General features: G+C 42.9%; 1 protein-coding gene across 1 annotated transcript; it reads left to right on the forward strand.

The window, feature by feature from the left end:
• KDR (kinase insert domain receptor) lies at window positions 1-26,933 on the forward strand. The gene is made up of 30 exons (XM_050710403.1): window positions 1-319; window positions 824-938; window positions 1,386-1,582; window positions 2,672-2,796; window positions 3,116-3,284; window positions 4,127-4,266; window positions 4,460-4,628; window positions 6,131-6,242; window positions 6,341-6,504; window positions 7,340-7,496; window positions 8,677-8,797; window positions 9,367-9,475; window positions 10,197-10,541; window positions 11,647-11,793; window positions 11,953-12,084; window positions 13,348-13,454; window positions 13,855-13,990; window positions 14,254-14,358; window positions 15,595-15,708; window positions 16,908-16,996; window positions 18,578-18,734; window positions 20,194-20,294; window positions 21,637-21,759; window positions 21,880-21,991; window positions 22,386-22,485; window positions 22,600-22,705; window positions 23,824-23,975; window positions 25,627-25,723; window positions 25,836-25,924; window positions 26,714-26,933. Exons 1-30 carry the CDS (start codon window positions 1-3, stop codon window positions 26,931-26,933), a joined length of 4,329 nt encoding a protein of 1,442 aa, XP_050566360.1.
• Window positions 26,934-27,318: the final 385 nt, after the last annotated feature.

Here is a 27,318-nt window from a genome sequence, read left to right on the forward strand (position 1 = left end):
ATGGAGCTGGGGACGGCGCTGGTGCTGGCGGTGCTGCTGTGCACGACTCCCGGTAAGCCATCGGAGGAGGGGAGTCCCGGGAAGGAGCCGTCCTCAGCCCCGCAACCTGCCGGGGATGCCGGCGGCTGCGGCGCGGGGATGTGCGGGGCGAGGGGGGAGGCTGCCGGCTCGGCATCGCCTTCTCGCCACCCATCGTGGCCCGCCGAGGGTTGGGGGTCCCTCCCCGTGCTGCCCGCAGGTGATGCTTGGGCTGGGGGCGGCAGTGGGGGGCAGCCCGGCGGAGGGCAGCGCCTCCGGGCCAGGGGGTTTTGCTTCGGAGGTAAGGGGAGCAGCAGGATCGGGGTGAAGGAAAGCGCCCCTGGGTGCGTGGGAGCTTCAGTTCCTGGCAAAATGTGTAAAAAAAAAGGTTTCTTCACGGAATTCATTGATCGGTGGCCACGAAGAGTGTAAGCGTGCTCGATTTATTATAAGAAAAGCTGGTAATCCCTTTCCCCAGGGAGTGAGATCATCAGATGAAGGTTCACTTTATTTCAATGTCCCACATCCTCTCGTTAGACCTTGAAGTTGGCAACGCAAGAAAACAGGAACTCCACCCTGGCTGGCTGAATTGTCGTGCTCTGCAGCTAGCTCCTGACCATCTGCCTGGGCTTCCTGTTATGACAGAGTTTCTGAACTTTCTGGGATATGTGAAAAGTCATTATTTACCCTTCTCTGTTAAGTATGTGATGGGAAAGTGTCTGCTTAAATCATACTGCCTAAAAACTTGTATATGATGCTGTTCTGGTTGCGTTAGCATTTACTTTTGTGATTGCATTGATCTGAGGTTTTTTTATACCTGTTTTTGCAGGTTTGTTTATTTCTCTGGATCAGCCAAGTCTCAGCATCCAAAAAGATGTCCTCACCATAACAGCGAATGATACTCTAAATATTACTTGCAGGTAAGGGCAAATCTGTCCAGTGTAATTTTGGTAGGGGTGATTTGTGTAGCGAGTTTCTGTACAGAATTGGAGGTGATTCTGTCTCTCCCCCATCATTGCTCCTGATCTGCCCCCCTCCCATGTTGCCCCTCATGTAGCTTTTCCCTGGCATATTTTTGGAGTATGGCATATAAAATGCTTCAGGGTACGCTTAGTATGACACAGGAGCGAGATGGGTGCTGTGTGACTTAGATTCATCATAACTTTGTTCTCAGGTAGCTTCCTCATAGATATTTACAATAGGTCTGCTGACATGGATTTATCCTACATGTTCTGATGTTCCATGGGATGGGATGAAGGCAGTTCTTCTCCAGAGACCTTAGGAGATAGCAGGGCTGGTGTTCACAGCTTGGCATCGGTACCGATGCACCTGATGTGCTCATGCTCCCCTAACATTTGCTTTTCCAGCGGCCAGAGAGCTCTGTACTGGTCCTGGCCAAACAACCAGAGCAGTGCTGAGAAGCGCATCTCCGTGACGGACTGCAGCGATGGCCCCTACTGCAAGACTCTTACTCTCCTCAGAGTCATTGGCAATGACACAGGGGACTACAGGTGCCTTTACAGGGACAACCAGGCAGCCACAACCATTTACGTCTATGTTCAAGGTAAGTGCTTACGCAGTTCTCACATGGCTGTTCCCCTAGCCTCACAAGAAAAAAGGGGTATTGAATATCTCAAAACACTTTTGACATTATCATTTCCTAATCCTCGAATTTCTAGTCCTATGAAACTGTTGATTTTCCTATTTTTGCGTTGAGCAATTACATGCCAGCATGCTAGTTATCAACAGGAAATTCTGTGTACCTGTAATTTGAAATTGACCCCGCATATACAGTGCTTGGTCTGCATTCTCCTCCATCCAGAACTTAACAAATGCATCTCTGCTGCGCTCTGTCCTCATGAAGCTGAGCTAACACTGACCTCAGCAGGAGTTTCATATCAGAGGGACTATGTAGATTGTATTTTCAGTAAAACAGATCCCTTTTACAGCTTGCACTACCTGATACTGTTAAAGAAAAAAAAACACACATAAGCTTCCATGCATGCACTGACTGTAACAGTAAGATCTGTCTAGGTTTCAAAAGCCGAGTTTTCACACTCAGGCTGATGGGAATGCTGTTGTGTGCACCAGACACTGCAATACCTTCTCTTTAAGAAGGCACATTCAGACACTGAGGCATCTACCTGATTCATGTTGTCTGGTCCACCCAGTCTCATTTTTCTTGCAACTTACCATTTTTTAAAAATAGGATGCAATTATATGCATGGGTTAGCTTGTTTTATAAGCTTGCAAATTTACATTTTTTGACTGACTTTGGAAAGGATGCTGCCATCGGGGGAGCCAGTGTAGCATGTCACTGCTTTTAACTGGTATTTCCTGTAATACTTACGCAAGAAAAGTCACAGTAGGGTAAATCAGATTTGTGTCGGCACAAAGACTGCAGTGGCAGGAAGCTATTCTCCAACGTGTGTACTGCTGCTGATAAATGTTTTGAAAATACTGGTATTGTAAATCTGGGGGGCTGTCAAAATATGTCCTCCCTTTTTAGTCTCATCATTCCAGTGTTTTACCAAATAAAAAAGAGTAAAACTGATTTGAGATGAAATAAATAGGGAAAGAAAAAAATTGGAGGAAGTTTCCTTCATGACCACAGGACAAATAATGTCCATTTACCAACTGAATATTCTTCTAGATTACCGATCTCCGTTTGTGACTTCAGTTAGCGATCAGCTTGGCATTGTATACATCACTAAGAATAAAACTGTGGTCGTACCATGCCTTGGAACCGTATCAAATCTCAATGTCTCTCTACATGCGGTAAGGAAAAAGCCCATTATTTTAAGAGTTAGTTGAAATCACTGTGACATAAATACATTGCTTGTAGTTTAAACGTGTTTCTTGAAAACTGCTTTCCCTCCTTGGGAGTTTTGCAGCCTGTGGTTAGGAGGTGAGTGCTGTAACCTTACTCATCCATGGCCCTGTGCTCTGAGGGTGGAGTGGTTGCCTACAAAAGGAGGATTGCCTGAGCTAAGATGTCAAAACAGGGATCCTGCCATTATGGGAAATGTTGCGCTTGAAAATTCGGGGTTGTTTGATTTTGAAATCTGACTGTGTATTTTATCACTATTTCAAACAGAAATATCCAGAAAAGATATTTGTTCCTGATGGTAAATTGATTTCGTGGGATAATAAAAAAGGCTTCACTATACCCAGTCATCTAATCAACTACGCAGGCATGGTCTTCTGTGAAGCCAAAATAGACAATGAAAGCTACCAGTCTGTCATATACATAGTTGCGGTTGTAGGTAAGCCAATGTTTTTTTCTCTATAACCAATGTTATTTTCCTTGCTACAGCATGCTGAACCAATTACATTTGGTTGGACTGTAGGTTATTCAATACTGACAATGCAGCTAATGCAAGATGTATGTTGTGATGTATATTACTTTTCTGTTAAATGCAATATATTGTGTTCTTTCTAATTCATCACTGGGACAAGTGCTTCTGTTTTTAGTTTAACATAAGTTGACAGGGATTTTTTTTTTCCCAACAATGCAAGCCTTTTTTTCTAAAATCACTCCCTTCCCTACTTTATTTGCTTGTTCAGGATCCAAGTCATTATTGAAGGGAGCTAGAGGCAGGCATCCATCAGCAGCAGATGGAAAGGAATTGCTGTGAGAGCGTACCAAGGGAACGGGGGACCTGAAGGTCACACTAGGAATTAGGTTGTCTTGTCTCCCTTCAGACCTGTGTCTTCACCCTGAAGGGAATTTGTGCTTTACTGGTATATTTTGTCAGTGGTTCATCAAAACCCAGAAATGCCAGCTCCTGAGCTGCAGTGCCATGATGGGGAGCTGGGTTTGTCCCCGTGTTGTTAGGAGGTGGCACGTACTTGTTGAATTTCTCCTGTGTACGTCCTGTCGTGACACTGTCTGACGTGGCTCTCGCGTCACATGTGGGAAATGTTTGGGAGAGGCTGGCCCTTCCTTCCAGGCTCCTTCGCACGCCAGTCATCATGCTGTGCTAGGGTGTCACGGTGCCTCTTCATAGCTGTGGTTTTAGTGGGAGTTTCAGTGAATTCACTTGGGAAAGTCAGTGCTGGGTGCTATACCCCTCAATATTTTGTGTGTGCCTTTTTCTTCCTCCAGGATACCGGATTTACGACCTGACGATGAACCCGCACTACCAGGTGGAGCTGGCAGTAGGAGAAAAACTGGTTCTCAACTGTACCGTAAGGACGGAGCTGAATGTGGGCATTGACTTTAAATGGGACTACCCTTCTATCAAGGTAAAACCATAGTAACTGAAAGATGCCAACATCACAGCACAATTTGGTTTAGTTACAGTGTCGCTCCCCTCTTTGTAATGCTGACAAGGCAGCTGGTAATACACTCAGAAATTGCTGCTATATACAGGTGTTCAAAGGATGGCAGGAAGAATGACAGTAAAACTCCCCAACACCTGTCTCTTTTCTATTACAGGAAAAGCGTGCAACCATAAGAGATTTAAAAACCACCGCAGGAGAAATAAAGAAGTTTGTAAGCACTCTGACCATTGACAGTGTGAACTTAAGTGACAAAGGTCGATACACCTGTGCAGCATCCAGTGGCCGTATGAACATGAAGAACAGCAGCTACTTCATTATCCATGGTATGGCACCTTCCACTTCAGTTCTGTTGGTTGTCACAGCTTTTGGATGGATAACTGGGATGCAGGAGGCACTTCAGTGATGAATCAAATGACAGAAATGAACCAAACTGCAGCTATAATACCTCTCTTGCACCCACTAGTCTGTTCTTGAGTTGGGTTATTTTTATACTACAAGTTTATCTAATGATAACTTTTTAAAGAGAAGTTACTGAAAGATGTAAAATCCTATGGGAAAATGGGCAGTAAAATTAACTGAAGTAAACCTCCTGTCCTCTTCTCTGATGATCTTGAGGAGGGCTGAATTAGCAAAAATGACGTTGTGTAAAGTGTGCCTGTTCTCACACCAGATGAACATAAGTGAGGTCCTGGTGGCCCTGTGGGGCAAGGGTCTGGGTCAGCATGAATGAAGCTAGGCAAATAAAACTTTTGGCTTTTACATTATGAGTAGCTGAGTTAAATCAAGTTCTGGTCATACGGAAACGATGCAAAGGAAACAACTTTAACTAACTGCAGAGATAAGTAGGAGGCCACATCCTACAGCCTTTTCTCAAGCCTGTCTTGGGCACAGCCCCAGTGGCTCCACTGGTTTTCTTCTAGAAAAAAATTGTCAGCATGAGAACGGCCCGTTTTTTTATCACTGAGTCAGACAAAGGGTTTTATATTTTTAAGGATGCTGTTTTCCTGTAGTCTAATTTCAGAGGCTAGAAAATTATATACATATATCGAGAGATAGATATATGTATACATACATATGTGTGTGTGTGTGTGTGTATTCTAACATTCAAAATTATTATGTAGAACAGTGTTCAAGATACACTCATTTTTTTCCTGGGTTCTTTCTATTTCTCTTCAGGAGCCAAAACTAGATCATTTCCTATAATGAGCGTACCAGATATCACATCAATACCATCCTAAATCTTAGCCAAAAGGCTAGTTGCTGTCTTAGCCTGCATGCAAATTTAAAACAAGCAGGGTAAATCATTTCAAAGTGTTCTGTGACTGCTGAGGTTTGAGTACATATGTTCAGCCTCATCTCAAATATATAACTATGATATTGTAGTTTTGAATACTTTTTTTTTTTTTTTCCTGGAATGAGTCAGTCAAGCCAGTTTTATGATATATGAAAATAGAAGTATTGGAAAGGATGAAAAGGGGATGCTCTGCAGCTGAGCAGTCCTCAGGATTCCTTCTTTGGCCACAAAGTCATCGTGGCTCAGTAGAGCACCAGGTCTGACTGACGGTGTGCTGCCTTGAGAGCTGAGGCTGGTCTCTGCTTTCCCAAGCTCCCTGGCAGGGAACTGCTTGGTTTTTCTGTGCGAGGGAAAGGACTGGGTTTTCATGGTGGGTCCAGCTCTCCAGAGCCCAGGTTGGAACTGACTGTGCTTTACCAGTGGCATCCTGTCACTGTCCTCTGTTGGTCATCTGCAGTTAGATGCTAAGCCAAATGGAGACCACATATGCTTTTGTCCCCATAGAAAGACCATTGCATTTATTTTTTGCAGAAAGTCCTTTTATTCATCTGGAGAAAATGGAGAATGTGGTTGAGACGAGGTTAGGCGATACAGTCAAAATTCCTGTGAAGTTTAAAGGATATCCTCCACCAGAGGCAAAATGGTAAGAATTGGGACACAATGTGTTTGAAAAACTGAGCTATTCTTAGTCGAGGTATATCACTAAAGTATTCAGAGCGTTGTTTGTTTTTTTTTCTGTAGGTACAAAAATGGAAAAGCCATCAATGCAAATCATACAGTTAAGCTTGGCTACACATTAGTAATCACTGAAGCAACTGAGAAGGATGCTGGGAATTATACTGTTGTCCTTACAAACCCTACTAACAAGATGCAGAAGAGGCATACGTTCACCCTGTTTGTGAATGGTAAGTGACGTGCAAGGGCAACTCTCCTCTGCATCTAGATGCCGTGTGTTGCCATTCTTAGGATTTGATTTCACGTCAGAGCTATGAAGATATGGATGGGCTGGGGGCTTGGAGGAGAGCACTTATACCCCAGCCCTGGGGATGTAGAGCTGGCCTGCCTCTCTTGGCTCCTTGATCCAGGATGTGCTACTGGAGAAGCTGCAGGCCCCTGTTGTTGTTGTGATGGTGCTTGGTCTGTGTGTGTGTTTTTTTTGTTTTCTGTATGTTATTTCTTTGCCTCTGCGTCCTGTTCCTTTCCTGCCCTCCTTGCTCTCCGGTGCCGGCCGTGCTGCTGGAGTCCTCCCCCACCCTGCTCCATCCTGGCCCTGGTCTGCCTCGCCCATCCTTCCTGCCCTGTGCCGGCTGTCCCGCATCTTCTGTCCTGCCCCACACAGCCCTCCTCCTCCTCCTCCTCCTCTTCCTCCCGGCTTCCCAGGAAGCAGCCTATCTCCTGTGCTTTGAAAACAGTAGGTCTTGGAAAGGGCAGTGAGGGTAAATGTGGGGCATAACATACATTAAATGGCTGGGGATGGTGACGGGACCTCAAGAGCTATATTTTAAACCTGGGGGTAATGAAGGGAGATTTTGCTGGAGATATTAAGCATTGCATCTTGAGGTCCTGATCCTGAAGGTGTTGGGCAGGTTCACCTCTTCCCAATATATTCTTGTCCGTTGGAGGTACTTTGCATTGCACTCAAATGTCCCCAGCTTCTCCAGGGATGAAGCAACACAGGGCACATGTACACTGTGCTGTTGGGGAGCCTCAGGGGGTGTAACAGCCTGTTCTCTCCTCCAGTGCCCCCCCAGATCGGCGAGAATGCGCTGATGGCCCCCGTTGACTCCTACAAGTACGGCTCGATGCAGGTGCTCACCTGCACTGTCTACGCTGTCCCACCACCCGCCACTGTCCTGTGGTACTGGCAGCTGGAGGAGGAATGCACTTTTAGCCCCCAGTAAGTGACAATGGCAGGGCTGGGAGGTCACCATGATGATATATGGCTGGGTGGAGAGCGGTGGACGCTAAAGGGTTCAGCCTCAGGCTTTGGTTTTGCTCCCGTTTGAGTCAAGGCTGAGCTTTTGCTGATGGCAACTGTAGGCTCCAAGTGACATCATGAGGTAGAGCATAGCCAAAATTAGCCCTGTGACCAATGAAGAAGATTGTTGTGCTTGATAGGCAGCCAGGCTCTGATGAGGTGGTCATAGGCAGGGAGTCAGAGAGACAAGGGCCACCCACGGTGAGGAGCTGGCAGCCCTTGCTTGTTGCCTTCAAGCCTTCTTGAAGGGCACCTTGGCTCGTGCTGGGTTTCGAGCACAGCTATCTGTGTGCCCCTCTGTCAGATCCCCCATTGGGCTGCAGGCCTAAAACTCAATCCCAAACACAGGAAATTTGCTGTTTATGCTAGTTGCAGATCTTTGTGTTCTGTTGTTCCTTTTTTTTTTTTTTTCCTTACGCTCAAGTGCTGAGTGTGACGGTGCTCTTTATCTGTGTGAAAGTGTCTCTCAGAGGAAGCGCTCTGATTGATGTTGGGGAATGATAGAGAGAGTGCCTGACTGAGATTCACGCAGCTTCCCTTATCTGGGCCTGCCATAAGCCCAGATTTCCTTTTAAAAAAAAAACAGGCAAGAAAAAAAAAAGCATTCTTCTTTCCTGTTGTTGTTTTCAAAACGATTTCCACTAGTTTCTTCCTTTGGTGCCTGGTTGTTTCCTACACAATGGCTACTGTCCTCAATAAATTCTTGTAGGGAGTTCGGTGATTTCTATGTCTCTCTGTCTTCCTTTGAACTAAATTAACTTGAATCATCCATTTTTGAATGGAGGTTTGTTCCCAGAATAGCCGCTTCCCTCCAAGCATCCTGATTGAGCTGACACAGGCAGATTAATTAGGAAATTCACCTTTCAGCTTGGAGGTTTCTTATTTTACAGAGCACAAAGGTCTCAGAAGGTTATAGGGTGCAATTTAATAGAAATGTTTCAAAAACTTTACTTTTTCTTCCCAGAAGGAAGGCTGTGGTCATCTGATTTACAGATCAATATCTGCGTATTATAAAGAGAACACTAAACAGCTCTCTTGAAGGACTAATATTCTCCAAAAGGCAATAATATGGGCTGATATGTCTCTTCTTATCTCTCAGAAAAGTTCGCTCGGGAGCCAATCCATATGCATGCAGAAAGTGGAAAGTGATCTCGGAGAGAAAGGGAGGGAATCAGGTTGAGATCAAACACCGAGTCGTTACTATTGCTGGGAAAACAAAGGTGAGCACATTTTCTTTTCTGTTGGTTGGGAATGTTTAGTCCTGTTCAGCAGTCCACATGTCAGTAGTATATCAAGAGAGTCGAGAGTATTTGCCTAAGAAACCGGGGGATCCTCTCTCACTTGGTCTTGTAAGCTCCTGCAGAAGCTAATAGGCAGAGATGGACACTTAGCCCCTTAGACATCTACCCAAAGCAACTCTTCAGTGAGGAACTTAGCTTGATTACATTTCAGTGCTTATGTCTTAGGGGCTTGAAGTTAGTTGAGGTTAGTAAGGAGAAGCTGGGGAAACTGAAGAGCAGAAAAAGTTGTAGGTGTAGTATTTATTGACACATACACCAGAGCCTGCTTTTTGTTGTTTTATTTTGTCTGATTGTTACACACCTAAGAGAAAAAAACGTGAATGTCATGAAAGGACTGTGAACCCACTGTGCTTTGGATTTGTGCTGTGGAGGGATTTTCGGTTGTGCAGATACTTGCAGAGCGCTTTACTGACCTGCTGTGCTGGTCAGGCTCGCATAGGTACTTCAGCACTGATGTGGTATGAAACTACTTGATTGCTCTTTTGCAGACTGTGAGCACCCTTGTGATTCAAGCAGCGAACGTATCTGCTTTGTATAGATGCATGGCTACAAACAGAGCTGGGTCAAGCGAGAGAGTTATCTCCTTTCATGTGACCAGTAAGTATACCTTTTTGAGAAGTCATGCTAAATTAGCGTTATTTTGTCTGCTTCAGTATTTAGAGGTGCTTCGACACTATTGTCTGATTCCTGTCCTCTACAAAATCCTTTAATCCTTTAGGCTTACTGAAGGTTTTCCTAATGCAGCCTTTAAAGTCACCAACTAACTTCAGCCAAGGGACTGGTTCTGCTGGCATCAGTGGAGTGGCAGTCCCATGAAACTGGTGCAAAATGGGCACTAATATCCTGAGAGTGATTGCTGTCGACCTTTTGCAGTCATTTAAAAGAGCTAGCGAGAAATTATGGTAGTTTGACAAAATGATTGTAGATGCAGTATGAAAGCTAAGAGTAGCATTTTCATAACTGGTGGCAAAGAGCTTCTGTCTTCTTGAAAATCAGTCCCTGTAGTCACTTGAAATATTATTTTAATCCACGGCAAAAAAGAAACTATACGGTAATACTAAGAATTGGTTGCCAGAAATTTCTGTAGGAAGAACTATATTCATTATACAGGCCTTTCTTTGATCCATATAAATGTACTACTTTGAATGAGATTGTACTCTTTGCATAAGTGATTAATTGATTTGCCAGTGTTTTGTTTCCTCATTTAAAACTAGACAAGATGAGGATAAGGCTATGTTTGTAAAGTGGCTTTGTCAAGTTAATGTTGGCAACAAAATATACAACCTAATAGGAATTTATTTTGTTTTTAAACTTGCAGGGGGTCTTGAAATTAATCTCCAACCTCGGGGTCAACTGACAGAGAAGGATAACATGTCTTTACAGTGCACAGCAGATAAATTCACCTTCGAGAAGCTATCGTGGTACAAACTCAGTGCTCATGCTTCGCAGACACCCTTTGGTGGGCTGCCCATGCCTGTCTGCAAGAACCTCGATGCCCTTCAGAAGCTGAATGCAACCGTTTCAAACACCAATGGTGAAAATGTCACCTTAGAGCTCATCCTCCATAACATCTCCCTCCAGGATGGAGGGGACTATGTGTGCATCGCTCAGGACAAAAAGGCCAAAACGCAGCACTGCCTGGTGAAGCACCTCACTGTTCAAGGTATCGATCTCTTACCGTGACCTGAAATGGGTGGCTGCGTAAGCAAACAGCTGCAGTAATGTCAGATTTTGGCATCTTCCTGCCTTGCATGTACTGTCTGATGGTGTGCTCAATTTGTTAAATAGATTTTGATGACTTGTAAACAAAGGGGATGTTAGTTGAGTGTTGTGGTTTAGCCCGGCTGGCAGCCAAACACCACACAGCCGTTTGCTCACCCTCCCCCCTCCCTCTCCGGGATGGGGGAGAGAAACAGGAAAGTGAAGTCTGTGAGTTGAGATAAAGACAGTTTATTAAGACAGGGAAAAGAATAACAATAATAATAATAATAATAATAATGTTTGCTGAATGCTGGCCTGGGTATGGCCAGACAGCAGGGACTTACTGTTCCATCTGCACCAGTGAGGAAGCATTGACCATGCTGCTGTGCTGTGCTAGGAGATGAGTTTGGCTTTTTGCACAAATAACGGCATGTATTTAGCTCAATAACTTCTCAGTTTTACTTTTCAAAACACTTTTTTTTTTCCCTCCAGCTGTAAATGCATGTGTATATTTACAGCATTAGTGCTACTGCATTGTGCCATTGAATCGTGGGTTGGAAGTAATTCAAGTGCAAGCAATACAAGCTGGTAATCGATTAGCTTTTCACACAAATAATGATGACTTTGTTTGAGAGCCTAGATATCTAGGCTTGTTAGGCAGCTGTAGTGCTGATTCATTAAAATACCTGCGCGTCTTCATGGGTTGTCCTGAATGAATGTCTGATGGACAGCCGCTATCAGACTTCTCATAATGAGCCTGTAAATAGAAGTGGGAGGGAAGCAATCTCTCACCTATTCCCTCTTCCCTCAGCAGCCTGAGAGGTTACAAATTAAATGGTCTCACGCAGATTACATCAATGCTGTTAAAATTTTCTTGGCTATTATGATTTTCTCATGTCGTGTGGAAGATTAACCATGATCTCAACACGCAAGCTGCAGATATTGTTTTTAATAATTTGAGACTTCATTACTGGGCCAAATGAGTAGTGCGTCTTCAAGTGCTATTACTGCAAAAATAGATGCTTTCTTTAATCATCAGTGGTTTTACCTTGTTTTCATACCAACAGAGCCCATGGCACCCACACTTGTGGGAAATCTGGAAAATCAAACAACAAACATTGGTGAAACCATAGAAGTGTCATGCACAGCGAATGGCATTCCTCCTCCAAACATCGTGTGGTTTAAAAATAATGAAACACTTGTTGAAGATTCAGGTGAGGGACTGATATTGTGTTATGAATTTTCTACGACTTAAGGACTTCTTTTCATAGGGCTCACTTTTGATTTTCATCTCAAAAAGTTCCATTTTTAATTTTTCATATGAACTGGCATAAAAATAGCAGAACTAAGATTAATGATTTTTTTTCCCCTAGGTATCGTTTTGAAAGATGGAAACAAAACATTAACTATACGTAGAGTGAGGAAAGAAGATGGAGGTCTATACACCTGTCTTGCCTGCAATGTCCTTGGATGCACAAAAGCAGTGGCATTTTTTGCAGTGGAAGGTTAGTGTCAGCTTATTTCCAGGTTGTGAATGCAGTTGCTGTGATCACCAAAATAAGAAGAACAGAGTGAAGACTTTGTGCACTCTGTTGTGACTGCCATTCAATTTCAATGATAGGAACATGTAGTGGTTTGGGATAAGGGAACTCCAGGCTTCATCCACCAAGCTCTAAACGTGTTTGTGAGACTCATCTCTCATTTGTTCCAATCTGACTGTGGCACGACAAAATGCAGTCCTCAATAGCAAATGAAAAACCCTAACAAGAAGATAGTCTGCAGTCTGAGTAACTGGAACTGTGATGAACTTGCCACCAAGAGCTAGGACTTTGCAATTAGAAACCCTGAACTAAAAGCTCCTTTTCTTTTATACAAGCGTGTTTACAAAAACTAGTCGCTGAATCCTTCACAGATCTCTGTCTTTTAAGTCAGGATGATAGTTCATTCTATTACATTAAGGTAATTAAATCAGTATCCTGATATTCTCATAGCTCCTGTTAGGATATTAAGATGTTGGGCAACAGCGTTTATGTGGGGTGGAACTTATCTGCAGATGACATTAATCTAGCTTTCAGCTGAGGTGGTAAATTTGGTTAGGAATGATCTACCAGTCTGTAAAGTTGGAAATCTGTGTATGACATACTGTTTCTCTTCAAGAAATGTACAGTGCAGCTCATTGGGGTCATGCAATGGGGTGTGCAGGATAATCTGTTTGGTGCAAGGGGAGAAAATACAGGAATATGATGTGGGGAATGGGAGCCGAGGAAGAGAGCTGCTCCTGCACATTATTAGTGTTGTTATAAGTCCTTATTTTCACGTGTTGTTGTAAAACTATGTTTTTTCATGCCTCAGCTGAAGCATGTAAAGAGACAAGAAAGAGATTGTTCTTTGGCTCATTCCCAGCACTTTATTTCCTAAATATTTTTTTCTAGTTCTGGAGAAAGAATCTTTCATTTTTGGTATTCTGAAACAATGATTTATTCTTAAAATGAGAAATTTTACTTTTTATTGGCTGCCAGAGGTCCAGATACTGTCCATGGAACAAAACTGGTGCTAAGAAATTGTGTGGCATGTAAAACCACAAAGAAGTAAGCATATTCCAACATAAAAAACAAGCTTTTTTTGTTTTGTTTTGCTTTCGCTTCCTTGCCCCATGTTGCACTTTTAAAACAAACCTTCAGAACAAGGACCTCCATTCTGTGATATAATGAATGAACAAAACCAATAGCTTCCAACTATCACTCAGATATTAATTTATTTCTTCCCAGGCGCTGAAGAGAAAACAAATCTGGAGCTCATTATACTTGTTGGCACTGCAGTGATTGCCATGTTCTTCTGGTTGCTTCTTGTAATCATCCTCCGGACCGTTAAGCGGGTAATGAAAAAATTCTCGTACTGTCCTATCAGCACTGGTCTTGCATGACAAATGAAAGCTGACTTGAGTCCTTTTGTGTTGTTTCTTTCCATTGTTCTTAAATCAACAGCCACATTTTTTCTCTGCATGCCATAACATTCTTGCCTGGAACTGTGGGCACAGAAATTTGTTTTTAATTGAACAGGCCTCCACAAGAGAAAAAAAAATGTTTCAACTGTTTTTGTTTATTAAAAAAAAAAAGTGCAAGTAATTAACGATGATCACACTCACAATGACATCGCATAGGGGAATGGTAGCCAGGGATTTCTGGGAAACAGTAGAACGCTACAAAGTGAGAAACTGGCATTTTGCACATCTCCAGCAAGAAAACTGTGCAACTACAACTAATGCCATTTTCCAGGCCAATGGAGGGGACATGAAGACTGGCTACTTGTCAATCATCATGGATCCTGATGAAGTACCCATAGACGAGCACTGCGAACGGCTCCCGTATGATGCCAGCAAGTGGGAGTTTCCCAGAGACCGGCTGAAGCTAGGTGCGTCTTCCCTGAATGAGCCATTTAGTGATTCTAAAGCCTGCTCTGCACCAGGAGGTGTTTCTTGGTGCTTGGGCTGCTCTGATGCAGGACCTCTTAGATGGGTTTTGGGGTCATGTAGGATATAATGCAGCCTTTCCCCATGATTAACTCTCTGTTAATTTCTGATATATAAATTCAGTTTACAGTTGCTGTTTATTCTGCATCTTTTGATCACTGTGCCAGGCAAATAAATCAGAGTCTGTTCATCTTCTCACTTCAAGGTAAACCTCTCGGGCGTGGAGCTTTTGGCCAGGTCATAGAAGCTGATGCCTTTGGGATTGACAAAACTGCTACCTGCAGAACTGTGGCGGTCAAAATGCTTAAAGGTAAAAAAAGATGGTTAAAACTTCACCTTGAATGCTCAGTATATGGATATTGCCAATCCCACAACCAGTAGATAGAAAAATGAACAAAAGACAATCAAAACGTTTGTACCAACAACGCATAAGAATTTAGCTTAACAGTTGGTGTAAAGGTACGTACCTTTACCTTATCAATAATTGCAGTAATGCCATTGTGGTTTTGTAGCCGTTGCTTTATAGATTTACCCATGTTCAGAAGATAAACTTGCACTTGTAAGCAGTTTGCACATGTCCATATTTGCTGGATGCAACCTGGTAAGGTGACTCTCTGTAGGGCTGAAACAATGGGTCTTAGACATGCTCCAAAGTAAGTAGTAGTTTTGAGCAGCTTTCTCCTCACTTTAAATCACATTATACTGCCTCATATTTGCCAAGGAGAGTTCAAAGCTGTAGTTCTCAGAAACCTACAAAGAAGACTTAGGTGGGACAGCAAAATAGGGCTCCCTGTGGCCAGGGGCTGTATCCCATTGGTGCAAAGCTGGGTGGCAAAAGCTGGGGGATTTCTGACAGTACAGTGTGAGCAGTCGCACAGCACAGGAACTGTTCATAACACTGGTTGTTGTATACTGCCAAGACTCATTGCAGACTCATAGCAATGGGATGGGTGTGCAGTTATGACAATAAAAATTAAAAAATCTTGTCCCTCCAGCTTGCCGGTGCTCTGGCAGCCTGTGGAGAGCTCCCTCTTCCACACCTCACTCCCCACTGCTTCAGTTCTTTCCTCCTACCCTTCTGTCCCTGGGGGATGGAGACACCAGCCACATCTCCAAGGATTTTGGTGAAGCTACAGGGTCAGTCACATTTGACCCTGACCCTATCTCCCAAGTCTGTGAACCCATTGGACCCTATTGTGGACCCCAGCAGAGGCTATGGGACAATGCTTCTTGTTGTCAGAGTGGGCTGGCTTGGAGGGTCAAATGGCAGAGTACAAGCTGATCAAAAGGCCTGTAGGAAAAAAGATTGCTTGTGTTCCTGTTCTGATGTGCTGCTCGTGGCAAACTTTGTTTAAAAACAGAGCAAAACCACCCTTGTAATACACGTGCCTGGCTTTCATTGGTGTCCTGCAGCATAGCTGATGCAGGCTACCAATCAAAAAGACTTCTCACTAGATGAGCTAGAAAAATAATGGAAGAGAAGATAGGGGAGGGGAAAACCTTTCTATCTGTGATGCTCCTGACCTGTGTTGTTTTATCTCTGCAGAGGGTGCAACCCACAGTGAGCACAGAGCGCTGATGTCAGAGCTGAAGATCCTCATTCATATTGGCCATCATCTCAATGTTGTCAATTTACTTGGAGCCTGCACAAAGCCAGGAGGTGAGTAACTTTTCAGCAGGTGGGAAGGTACTAATGAAAACCCCATTTCTGCCATTTCTGATGCCTAGAAAGTTGAGTTTCGAAACTGAGTGTTGGTAACTGATAACAGTGAGCAGGTCCAGAGATAGGATAAGAGCTCAGAAGCCCTCTGTACTACATCCAGCTCCACCCTTTATTCACCATTGTAAACCCTTGAACACCCTTGTTCTGTCACTTTGCTTATCAGTACCTCAAATTCACTTCTCTAGTAGACACCCCACATGTAACGGTCTTTGGGTTTGAGTCTAGTAGGGGATGTCACAAGTTGGTCTTATTCTTGTCACCAGCTACAGCGCAACTTCCCTCTTTGACTTTGCATGGGTTGTGGGTGCCTCTGTGTGTGTGTAGGAGGGGAGATTGCAATTTGGAGTCCAGCTCTGGGTGGATGAACCTTTTTGACTTTATAATCCGGGACAGATGTTTCATTTAACAAATCCAGCACTGAACGCTAATTTGGAAGAAATTCAGTGTAAAGTAACTGAGTAATAATTTTTCAGGGAAACTGACTTGTTGGCTTACTGTGGGATCAGAATTTAATTAGTAAAGTTCCATGACAGAAGTGCAGTAGTTGAATGAAACATAATCCATAAATATTTCTTTCTTTGTTTATTCCATAATAAAATAGACATGGCCAATATCTGGAACCTAGGGTGGAAATTTATCATTGTAATATATGCCTATATGAAGCAATTTGAGCATGAAATACCACATTTTGATTGTACGTTAAGGCATCGATGTTTGAACCTGAGATTCCTGATTTGAGTTGTTAGGACTTAAGCTGCCTAGACAGAAATGCATGGATGATTGTGTGTGTACTGTATTGCAGATGAGTGGTTAATTGTACTAAAGTTCATTAAGTTGCATGTTACATCCTTACAAAGTCACTTAGCATAGGCAATTATTGGCACTTTAGTTAGAAACACACAAATAACATTTTCACATATGACATTAGGTCTATGATTTTGAAAAGCATGTGCTTTCTTTTCCTATTTTTTCCAACAGAAGAGGAATCAATATTTTTTATTACCAGTATATCTTAAATCTCTGAAGAAGTAGTAGGATGATTTTTGGAATGTATGTTTTTCTAACCACAGATCATGCCACAAGATAAGGTGGGGTATAAATGATCTTTCTAAGTAAGTGCTTCGTGTGTTATGCAGGCCCACTCATGGTGATTGTGGAATATTGCAAATTTGGAAATCTGTCAGCCTACCTACGGAGCAAGAGGAGTGAATTTGTCCCATACAAGGTACAGGAGTCAAGATTAACAGTATAACGGTTGATATGGTGTATTTTTCCACACACACTTTTTCTGTTTCTTGTGTAGTGGCAGTTCTTGGGGACGCTGGCTGTCCAGTGCTTCTCATGGGAATGAGAGATGACAAAGACATCAGAGGTCATCTAGTCTTTCCCCTGGCCCCTGAAATGTAGTTATTTTGTTATTGTTAGCTTAAAATGTGCAAAGGAACTGGGCTTCCACTATTTCCCTTGGCAGGTTGTTCTACACTTGGCCATATCTGTCAGGAAGTTTTTTCTGATTATCTGCCTGAATTTTTTCCTTTCTTAGTTAAGCTCCAGACCACCTTAAATAACTGCACTCCCTGCTTTGTGTTTATGTCCAACAGATACCCATAGATATCTTTTATCACATGATTATCCTTTCCACTTCGCCCTTGGCTCGTTGCTGAACCAGGCTACCCATATTTTGTGCTGTTAATTATTTTGTATAATTGATGTGTTCCACGAGTTTTCATTAAGTTTTCACCTCCCAAGTCCTTTATGAAGGAGAGCTCTTGTCACAACATTGTTTGCATGCTGGTTTGAAAGGAGGGGGAGGATGGAGGTTGACATTTCCAAGCCCATTTCTGGACGCCTCTGCGAGAGGGTCTGATTTCTGGATAGGGCTGCAGGATCCATCTGAGGATCAGAAGCTGACTGAAGGGCATGGCTATGGGTACCCAGTACTGAGCGGCATGCTTGGGGCCCTACCCCTTTTTACCCACAGCCAAGAGAAAGCCTCTAAGCTGTGCTCTGCAGTGCTGGTAGACCTGTCCTTCAGCCTCCCTGCAGCTGCCGTATTTAGATCAGAGCTTCTTTAAGCTGTTTGTCAGTTCTCCGGGGGGTTATTTTTCTTCATCCTTGGAGTCATTGTTTACTATTTTATATTGGCAAAGGCAACTCGCTGCATCCTTTTGTGAGGTAAAAAGGATAAACAGCTATCTGAGGGGCCTTGAGGAAAGAGGCAGGGTTTCATGAGGGTGCTGACCCTTGCTTATACAAGCGTTGGAGATGAGCATCAGCAATGGAAAAAAACAGTGCTGCCACAGGAGCAAAGTAACTAAACTGAAGAAGGATTAAATGGAAATGTGGTAGAGGAAGTCTGAAGGGCTGGGATCCTCTCCAGGGGCATTTGGTGGCTCTGGGGAAGAAGGAAATAAATCAGATTTTGAGCACTTCTAGGGTTTTGGCCAAGGTGTAGAGGCTTAGTGGAACAGCCTTTGGTCATCCAGGACAGCAATAGCAGTACGGAGAGGCTTGACTGCATGAGAGGGGATTCGGTAGCATCCATGCGTGCTTTGCAGGTGGTAGGGACCAGGGACTTGGTGTGAGGCTGAGAAAGCCAAAAGCCTGACACTTGTCAGTGTTGATTTCTTCTGAAGCATGAATAGATGGCGGTAGAGGGTGGCTGGGAGGCTGCGGGAGCAGGCTGTCATGGTGCTGGGAGGTGATGCCTATGATGCGGACCATGGGGAACATCATTGCCCCTCCTGGAGAAGCTTCTGACACGCTTTCTGTTTCTGATTTCTCCCACCTCCCCTCCCTTTGCTAGACTAAAAGTGCCAGGTTTCGGCAGGGGAAGGAGAACTACGTTGGGGACATCTCCACGGACCTAAAGCAACGCTTAGACAGCATCACGAGCAGCCAGAGCTCAGCAAGTTCTGGGTTTGTGGAGGAGCGGTCCCTCAGTGACGTGGAAGAGGAGGATGGTAGGATATTTCTTCTCTTGGTTTTGGAGCAGCAGTCATTGGTGGAGGCTGATGGGGGCATGGGGGACAGAGTGATTTCCAAATCTTCCTCAAACTGTGTGCAGAGTATTTCCTGGATGACCAAAGTTGCTGAGCTGTGGATCACTGTAGTTCAGCATCCCAAACTCCTCACCCAATCCCAAATAACATCCGGGCTAGAAGGGTTCATTTTTAGTGCACTGCCTTTTGGAGAACCATCTATTTAACATCCCAAGGTCTTCAAGAAAAATCAAGGAGCACAATTTCCAAAGGTAGCATAGAGAGGGTGTGCCAGAATGCTAAACTAATTTCCTCAGTGTTTACCCAGAAGTTTAATATCGTGAAACACCAGCTGCTTCACTGCTTATTCACAGAGAAGCTGGATTGCCTTCCTTCTGTGCAGGTGGTCCATCAGGAACAGGAAACCTGAATTATCCTCTTATTCAAAGCCTCCCCTGGATATACATATCCTTTGCAGTGGTTTCACTGATGTATTTGCCATGTCCTCCTTTGGCAGCCACAGTGCAAAGTGCTCACTGTTGCCGAAGTGTTTCAGAGAGCACTTATTTCAGCAAGTGGTGGGATCAGACTGGTCAAGAGGGAGGCCATAGCTCAGCTGCCTTTGTCTCAACTAATACTGAAAATCACGCAATGCAAAGAAAATTATCAGTATATTAATGAACCTAATAGGTAACATCAGGCATGTGCTTTATGAGGTATTTCTACACCATTTTGGTCCTTTTCAGACCTCTTCAGTGTAACCGCTGACCCTCTGAGCCTGGGATGTTGTTGAAGTGTGTAGGCCTAAAGGAGGCCTTGAGATGAGGGTTTGCGCAAGAAGAGTTGTAGTTTGTGGCAGATTTCTTAAAATCAAGAGCTGTGCACAGAACTTGAGACACATAATTCAGTAGGAACTAAATGCTGAGGTATCTGTTGGATACTTGAGTACATTATTCCTCAAGGTCACTAGAAGATGAACTTAGGCTTCTTCTACCCAAAATTAGCCGGGCTTTTTGCCAAACTCAAGATTTTCTCCCCATGGCATATTTTTCCCCCGTAAGGACTACGTGTGACCTCCTCCTAATCTGCTTCCAAAGTCATCTGCTGAAACCACAGCAGGCCTTTCCTGTCCTAGGAACTCATGAGCTGTGATTTTGGCTGTTTTTCTTTTGGGATTGTTTCACAAATCTTTCCACCGGTGGGAACTCTGCAAGTCAGTGAGGAAGCCTGGAGTAAAACCCATCATCTCAAAGTGTATTTTGCACAGGTCTAGTCTGGTGCAAAATGGATTGCTAGTGCAATTATACAGCCAAAAAAAAGGGCTTGTTTTGCTCTTCCAGCTCACTGTGACATGAGGTTAAGATGGACATTTACCTAAGAAGCAGTTATGGGTAAAATCAGTGACAAAGGGCATGCCTGACTGTTGCCTGATTCTTTGCAGCTGGTCCTGAAGACCTTTGCAAGAACCCTTTGACCATGGAGGACCTCATCTGTTATAGCTTCCAGGTGGCAAGAGGAATGGAGTTCTTGGCTTCACGCAAAGTAAGGAACTTCTCAGGAAGAGTGGCATGTTATTTATTTGACTGTAGGAAATAGTGCTGTAGGTCTGTGGAAGGAAACAGCGTGTTCATCTTTGGACTAGCAGTCATCCGCAACATTTTCTTTTTTGCCCTGAGACATATCCGAATCATAAATATTACAGAGCGAAACAGCCCGTGCGTTTATTGACACAAATGTTAGTGATCTGTATAAGGTTTATGGGTCACTGCTTCATAGAATAATGATTAAGTAGTTGGAGGAGGGGAGCTGATGTATGAGGATGACGAATTAAGGACAAATCCCTGGTAAACGGAGCTACACTAGAGAGAAGAGCTTGCTCTGAGGAAGTTGCCTGTAACTTGTGTGAGGAGAGACAATGATCATCTACCAAACTTTGTGGATGTTGTCTCTTCAAAGAGTGTCTTAGCAAACAATTAATATCCTGGTTGTTAATAGCACCTCACCTGCATTTTAACCTTCTGTAAGTGCATCTCCATTGTTTGATCCTAAATATATATAGTACATGTTTAGAAGGATGTATAGTACATGTTTAAAAGGATGTAAATGCCAGCGAGAATGAGGAATTCCCCGCAGTGGTATAGAAACAAGATTACTTAGAAATGGGAAAAGGAAATAGAAGTGGAGAATATAACACTGCTCTGGAGTGCAGGCTAGGTCTGCAAGGCAGGTATCAGAACTTTTTCTAAAAATGTGTCCATTTTTATGCATCCTGGTTGGTGTGTATACGTAAAAGTAGGTATTTCCTCGATCTGTATTTCTAGTCCATACTAGAAGCAAATCTGCAGCTACTTTCAGAGCCTAGATTTTTTACTTCGAGCTGTTGAAGCTTGAGTTTTGAAGTCTTTGGTTGTTGGCTAAACTGTCATTCTGCATAGGTAAAGTCATGGACTTTTCTCTCTCTAGTCTGGATTAGTTTGTATTGGAATCAAACTGACGTTTTAGTCTGGTATGTTTTTCAAACCAAGAGTGGAGTATACAGATTTTAGTGAACCTTAGTAAATCTAAAGGTAATCAGATCTGAACCTGTTTTGTGTCAGCTTCTTAGGATAAATAACTAGCTAACTTCAAAGGCCCTTTCTGCATAGTGGATAAACAGATGCATGTTTGTATTTGGGAACACAAGTATTCCTGAGCCAAATCAGTTGTGACCATCAAAAAAGCACTTAAAATCAGTAACTGTGGATGCTGAGGTTTCATTTTCTTGAAGGGTTTAAAGAATTATCTGGCCTTTGAGGGTAGGAGAGCACATATGTGAAAGAGATCAGCCCTGCGGTCGGAGCAGTGACAACAGGCAGCATATAAAGTTGTTTACTTCTCTTTGCAGTGCATCCACAGGGACCTGGCTGCTCGTAATATCCTCTTGTCAGACAATAACGTGGTCAAAATCTGTGATTTTGGTTTGGCTCGAGATATCTACAAAGACCCAGATTATGTGAGGAAAGGAGATGTAAGTTTCAGATTCTCTATTTGAGAGAGATAATGTTTTTCACCTTAAATGGCTTTTTGGAAACTCAGTGTTTTACTGAGCCATGATATTTATTTATTTTTTTAATGAAAATGCTTTCAGGCCAGACTACCCCTAAAATGGATGGCACCAGAAACTATTTTTGATAGAGTATATACCATTCAGAGTGATGTGTGGTCCTTCGGAGTTCTGCTGTGGGAAATATTTTCATTAGGTGAGTCACTTTAATTTTATTGACCTTCTTAAAATTTAAACAACAGAGCCTCTTGAAGAAAACAGTCAGAGTGTTCTTGGATTCTCTTCAGCATTTTTTTTACTTCTCATAGATTTCCTGTTTATTTTCTCCATCAATATGAAACCCTCAAATTTCCTTAAAAATGCAAATATGGGAACATGGACTTAAATGTATCTTCATACAATTTCAGTGTGTGATTATGTGCCTCATTTAGTCAATCAGTTGCTGTTGCCATCATAAATATAAATTGTTTGCACATCCAAATATGCTGAACTACCTTATTAACTCAGGCCGTAGTGGATTATATGTTTGAAAATTAATTCCAGAATTTAAAGAGTCTAATGCATTCAAATTAACATTGCTCTCATTTTAGGCGCGTCGCCATACCCCGGAGTGAAAATTGATGAGGAATTTTGCAGAAGACTGAAAGAAGGAACAAGAATGAGAGCACCAGACTACACAACACCAGAAATGTAAGAAAACATTCTTTCAGCTGACAGAGTTACCCCACAACAACAACAGGTGTTTAAGCAAGCAATAGGTTCTGTGTTCTTTACGCTGGTATTTTAATGGGCTTGTCCTTCCAGGTACCAGACAATGCTGGATTGCTGGCATGGAGATCCTAAGCAGAGACCAACTTTTTCAGAGCTTGTGGAGCACCTGGGGAATTTACTGCAAGCCAATGTCCATCAGGTACATGAAATGTATTCTCTGATTACTAAAACTACTAACTGAACCTCATCTGTCTCACCAGCCACCGTGAAATACCATGGATAAGTACTGACTGCTGGAGCCATGGGAGAGCCTTTCCTTCTTCCACTGCTCCCAACAAGTAGTTGGGACAACTGGCAGAGAAGAATGACCCTGCTCAAGCAGGGCCACCCAGAGCTGGCTGCACAGGACTATGTCCAGGCAGCTTCTGAAGATATCCAAGGAGAGAGAGTCCACAGACTTATGTTCCTTATGTACAGAGTCTTTTTTTTTTTTTATGTATATCTGCCCATAGCCTGGTATAGTTGTATTACGAATGATTTAGACTCCTGTCATGAACTATAGTGTACTGTGACTACAAAAGACAAAAATTATTTACCGTCTGGTAACTAATAGCTAATTATGTGTGTGTCATATCATAACCCAAAAGAGAAAGATGAAAAAAAAATAGAGAAGAGTTGGAATCTACTAAAGGATTTCTTATGGCACTACAAATAGATACACAGTACTGAAGGATGCATTATCCAATTTTCATGCCTAAGAGCAGAAATTTAAATAAGTGGAGAAAAGTTTTAAAAATATCATCCTTGTTATTCACATCAAGTGAGATTCTGAAGTATTTATATAAAAGTTACTTTTTTGCTATCTCCATTTCATCCTTTTTTTCATTTACCTCTTACATGTAACTTAGTCTTTATGATTCATATCCTGTAATCCAATTCAATCTCATCTTCAGTTTAGGTCTATTTTTCTTCCTCAGATTCATGTACTTTGCATTATTGGGATTCAAAAATTACTAAAAATGACATTTTTTTTATTTCAAAGACATCAAGAAAAGACGCTGCTTACACATTTTATTATGGCATATAAATGTATGTCATATAACATTCCCATTTTTTAATCTTAAACTACTTGCCAGGGGTTATTTAAGTTTCCTTTTTTTAATGTAACTGCTCCTGCAAAGCTGATATAATGCTTGTAATTTAAGAAAACAGACCAGGTATCTCTGCTGGACTGATACATTCTCCACGTATGTATGTGTAACTGTATACCTCTATAGCCTATTTCATTTTTGTATTTTTTTTCACTGCATTCTACAGGATGGTAAAGACTACGTTGTCCTTCCTTTGTCAGTATCGCTGAATATGGAAGAGGATTCGGGTCTCTCTCTCCCAACTTCACCTGCTTCCTGTAGGGAGGAAGAGGAAGTCTGTGATCCTAAATTCCATTATGACAACACAGCAGGAATTAGGTATTTTATATGGTGGAAATCCTATTGGGGCCTCTGGGCAGTTTTTGTTCATGCTGGGGGCAGGGAAAATGAAAGGAAGAGACTTCAGCTGCTCTGGTCCATATTTAACCTCCTCCATAGGGATAAGAATAAAGTTTCTGTAGGCAAAAACAGCTTTCTTACCTTCCCAAATGCTAGTGATGACCTTTAGATTTTTTTTTTCATTATCCTTTCAAGATTTGGTGTTCTCATTCAAAAAAACTGCAAGAGTATTGCTAGTTTTTAAGAAACAGAACAAATACAAAGTTGTACTGATCCAATTCAGGTGTGCTCACACTCTTATATTGCAGCTCCCTAAAAAAACTAATGGTAATGGATCTGTCGATAAGTAGCCTTGCTGGCATTTCCCCTCCTAATGTGAAATGTTGGTACATAGGTCATGAATTGATAGCCAAAGGGAATGTGAGGTAAATTGTCGCTGGGTTCTGTCCACTGCTTGCTTCTGTTGTGCTGCTGGGGTATCCGTGGTGGACCTATAGTGATAGATGCTGTGGGGTATCGTAGAAGAGGTGAATCCCCTATGTGGTTCTAGAAAAAACTAGGTAGGCACAGGGCATTTCACACTTCGGTTGAACGCTTCAGTCCTATAGATGAACTCTCAGCCTCATGTTTTAGTAGTGGGGCACTCCAAAATATAAATTTTTAAGACACAAAAGTCTGTATCTTGCTCTCCACAAAAGTAGTAGCTATGAGAGGCTGATGACTAGTCTTTAAATCAAAGCTGGAGGAGGTGAAGCAAACACAGGGAAAACACAGAGAATATTAAAAATTATTTAGATTTATGAGACAAAATAAAACCAGCAGGAGGTTGGCAGGACTTGGCACAACCAGGCTCAAAGCTGAGAAAGGGGATGAATGATGCCCTCAATTGCCTCCAGCTTTGCCCAGGTGTATGAGGGCTTCTCTTCCAACTCCACAATGCCCAGAATGGCTTTTTCTTCATTAGCTGTCAGGAACATAAATTAGCCCTGTTTAACTGAGACAACATCCATTTCATTCCATATGCACCAAGAGAGAAAGCTGGGGGGTAGCTGTTGTGTTTGCTGTATTAGTACCTTCATGAAATTCCAGTTGTTGTTTTTTTTGGAGTTGTTTTTTTCATGGATGTCATCCTGACCAGAGGGCTTCTTTTGGAGAAGAGCCTTCATGTGGGATGTAGTGCTGCCTGTTGTGATCCCCATGGCTTAAGGGCGGCAGTCTGCAGAGTCTGCTGTTGTTGTCCTAGGTCCAGCCAGGGGTCTCTGAAGTTCAGCCCGAAGAAAGAGATACATGCCCTTGCTCCGGGCTCCTCTGTTTATTATACTTCTGAGCAAAGCTTGCAGGAAGTGAAGGCCTCCAGCATAATTGAGGAAAGGAGCTGTTTTCTCAAAGCTGTTTTTTAGAATTTGCTCAGAGATCAAGGTTGTCAGGAGCAGAAGGTCAGAAACTTGCCACTTTCTAGGCGGCTCATCCTTTTCAATAAATGGATATTTTGAGGTTTGCATAATATGTTTTGACAAAAGGATTATTTTCTCTGTAGAGTGATAAAAGGATTCTGATATCATAGTGCTGTTTGCAGCCAAGTTGTGGATAGTGGACACAGTTTTTGTTTTTGTTTTTGTTTTCTTTTCAGTCAGTACCGACAAGGTAGCAAAAGAAAAAGCCGACCTGTGAGTGTGAAAACGTTCGAAGATGTCCCATTGGTAACCACTGTAAAAGTTGTTCAGGAGGTGAGTTTCTCTGCTGTTTGTCTGCTTTTTTTGTCTTCCTCTTTTATTGATAAGTGTATTTTTTTTCCTTTTTTAACCCTTTTCATTTAATGCATTTTTAACACCTTTACAGGAAAACCAAACAGATAGTGGGATGGTTCTTGCATCTGAAGAGCTGAAGACACTGGAAGAGAGAGACAAAGAAGTGAAAATACCCTTTAGGTAAGGCTCAGGCTGCAAATAGGATTGAATATGACCTTTTTCTTGCAGTAATTCAGAACACTGATAGCTTTGTAAATTTTCTTGAAACATAAAACCTTTTGTTACTATATGTTTAAAAACACAAAGAAAAGTTGTGCATTGTATGTTTGGTCATCTGCATTTGGTACCAAGAGAGGGAAGGTAACACAGCTGCTGCAAGCATCAGGCAGCACTGCAGAAGGGACTTGTATTTATCAGCTGCAAAAGCATCAACCACCCATTGAAAGAACCGAGCCAGTGCACACAACTGGAATGACAAAGAGCTCTTTTTTTTTTCTAAAGCTGACTGTTGAGTTTTCAGGATGTACCTGGGTGTATTTTCAGAGCATTGTACAGGGCTTTAATTGTGCGGTTCACAGGAAACACAGTGGCATTCATCTAGCTGAAACCTCACGTATACTGTCTGAGAGCTTCTCAGAGGAATTATTTTGTGCAAACAAAGGTATAGAGCAGTTACAATTGCACCTTGGATTAATTGTACAAAGAATCTCAAAATTTTCTCTCTGTTTCATTTGCAGTCACAATCTATCTCCCTGCACTGTTATAAAATTAAATATCTTTTTCATTAGTGAAGTTAGGGCGTATAAAAAAGCCTGTCCTTATAATGAAACACATGTTTAAAAGGGCTTAAAGCTAGTTTTGTCAAATGCACCGTTTTGCTTTTGGTGGTGCTGTGATGGAAAGCAGCTGCCACCAGAAGACGAGTCTCTCTGGCTCTCTCTGAGCTGCTCCTCTTCGCTTTCTTTGCAGCACGCTGGTGCCCAGCAAGAGCAACGAGTCCGTCATGTCCGAAGCCTCCAACCAGACGAGCGGGTACCAGTCCGGGTACCACTCGGACGACATGGACACCACCATCTACTCCAGCGAGGAGACTGAACTCTTGTGCACCCAGGAGGCTTGTCCTGCCCTCTCCCGCGCGCAAGGTCTGCCGTATGACGGCGCCGCGTCGCTGCCATCCCCACCGCTCTAGGGCGAAGCCAGTGGCTCCAGGTCCCCTGTAATGTGCCTTCCTTGCCTGGGCTGGCGGTATTCGGGTTTGATGTGTACAGAGACCACGTCCACGAGACTAGGAAAAGACGTTTATTTTTTCGTGAAGAGGACACAGGAGCGCCTCACAGCAAAGAGGCACAGTGTTGGGCTGTGGGGTGCTTTCCTCCGGAGATGCTGGTGGCCAAGGGCATTCAGCCCTGGCTGGGGTGTGTGGGTGCAGTGCCGACCTGATGACAGGGGCAGCATTGTGGCCTTTGGGACCCTTGTGACATGCTGAGCATCTGCCCAACACAGGCAGTGGCATGACATTCAGCTTAACAGTTTCTAGTTGTACGAAATAAAGACACAGCCCTGCTCTTTTTTTT

This window comes from Cygnus atratus, chromosome 4, assembly GCF_013377495.2.
Source record: "Cygnus atratus isolate AKBS03 ecotype Queensland, Australia chromosome 4, CAtr_DNAZoo_HiC_assembly, whole genome shotgun sequence".
In the NCBI taxonomy this organism is placed as follows: domain Eukaryota; kingdom Metazoa; phylum Chordata; class Aves; order Anseriformes; family Anatidae; genus Cygnus; species Cygnus atratus.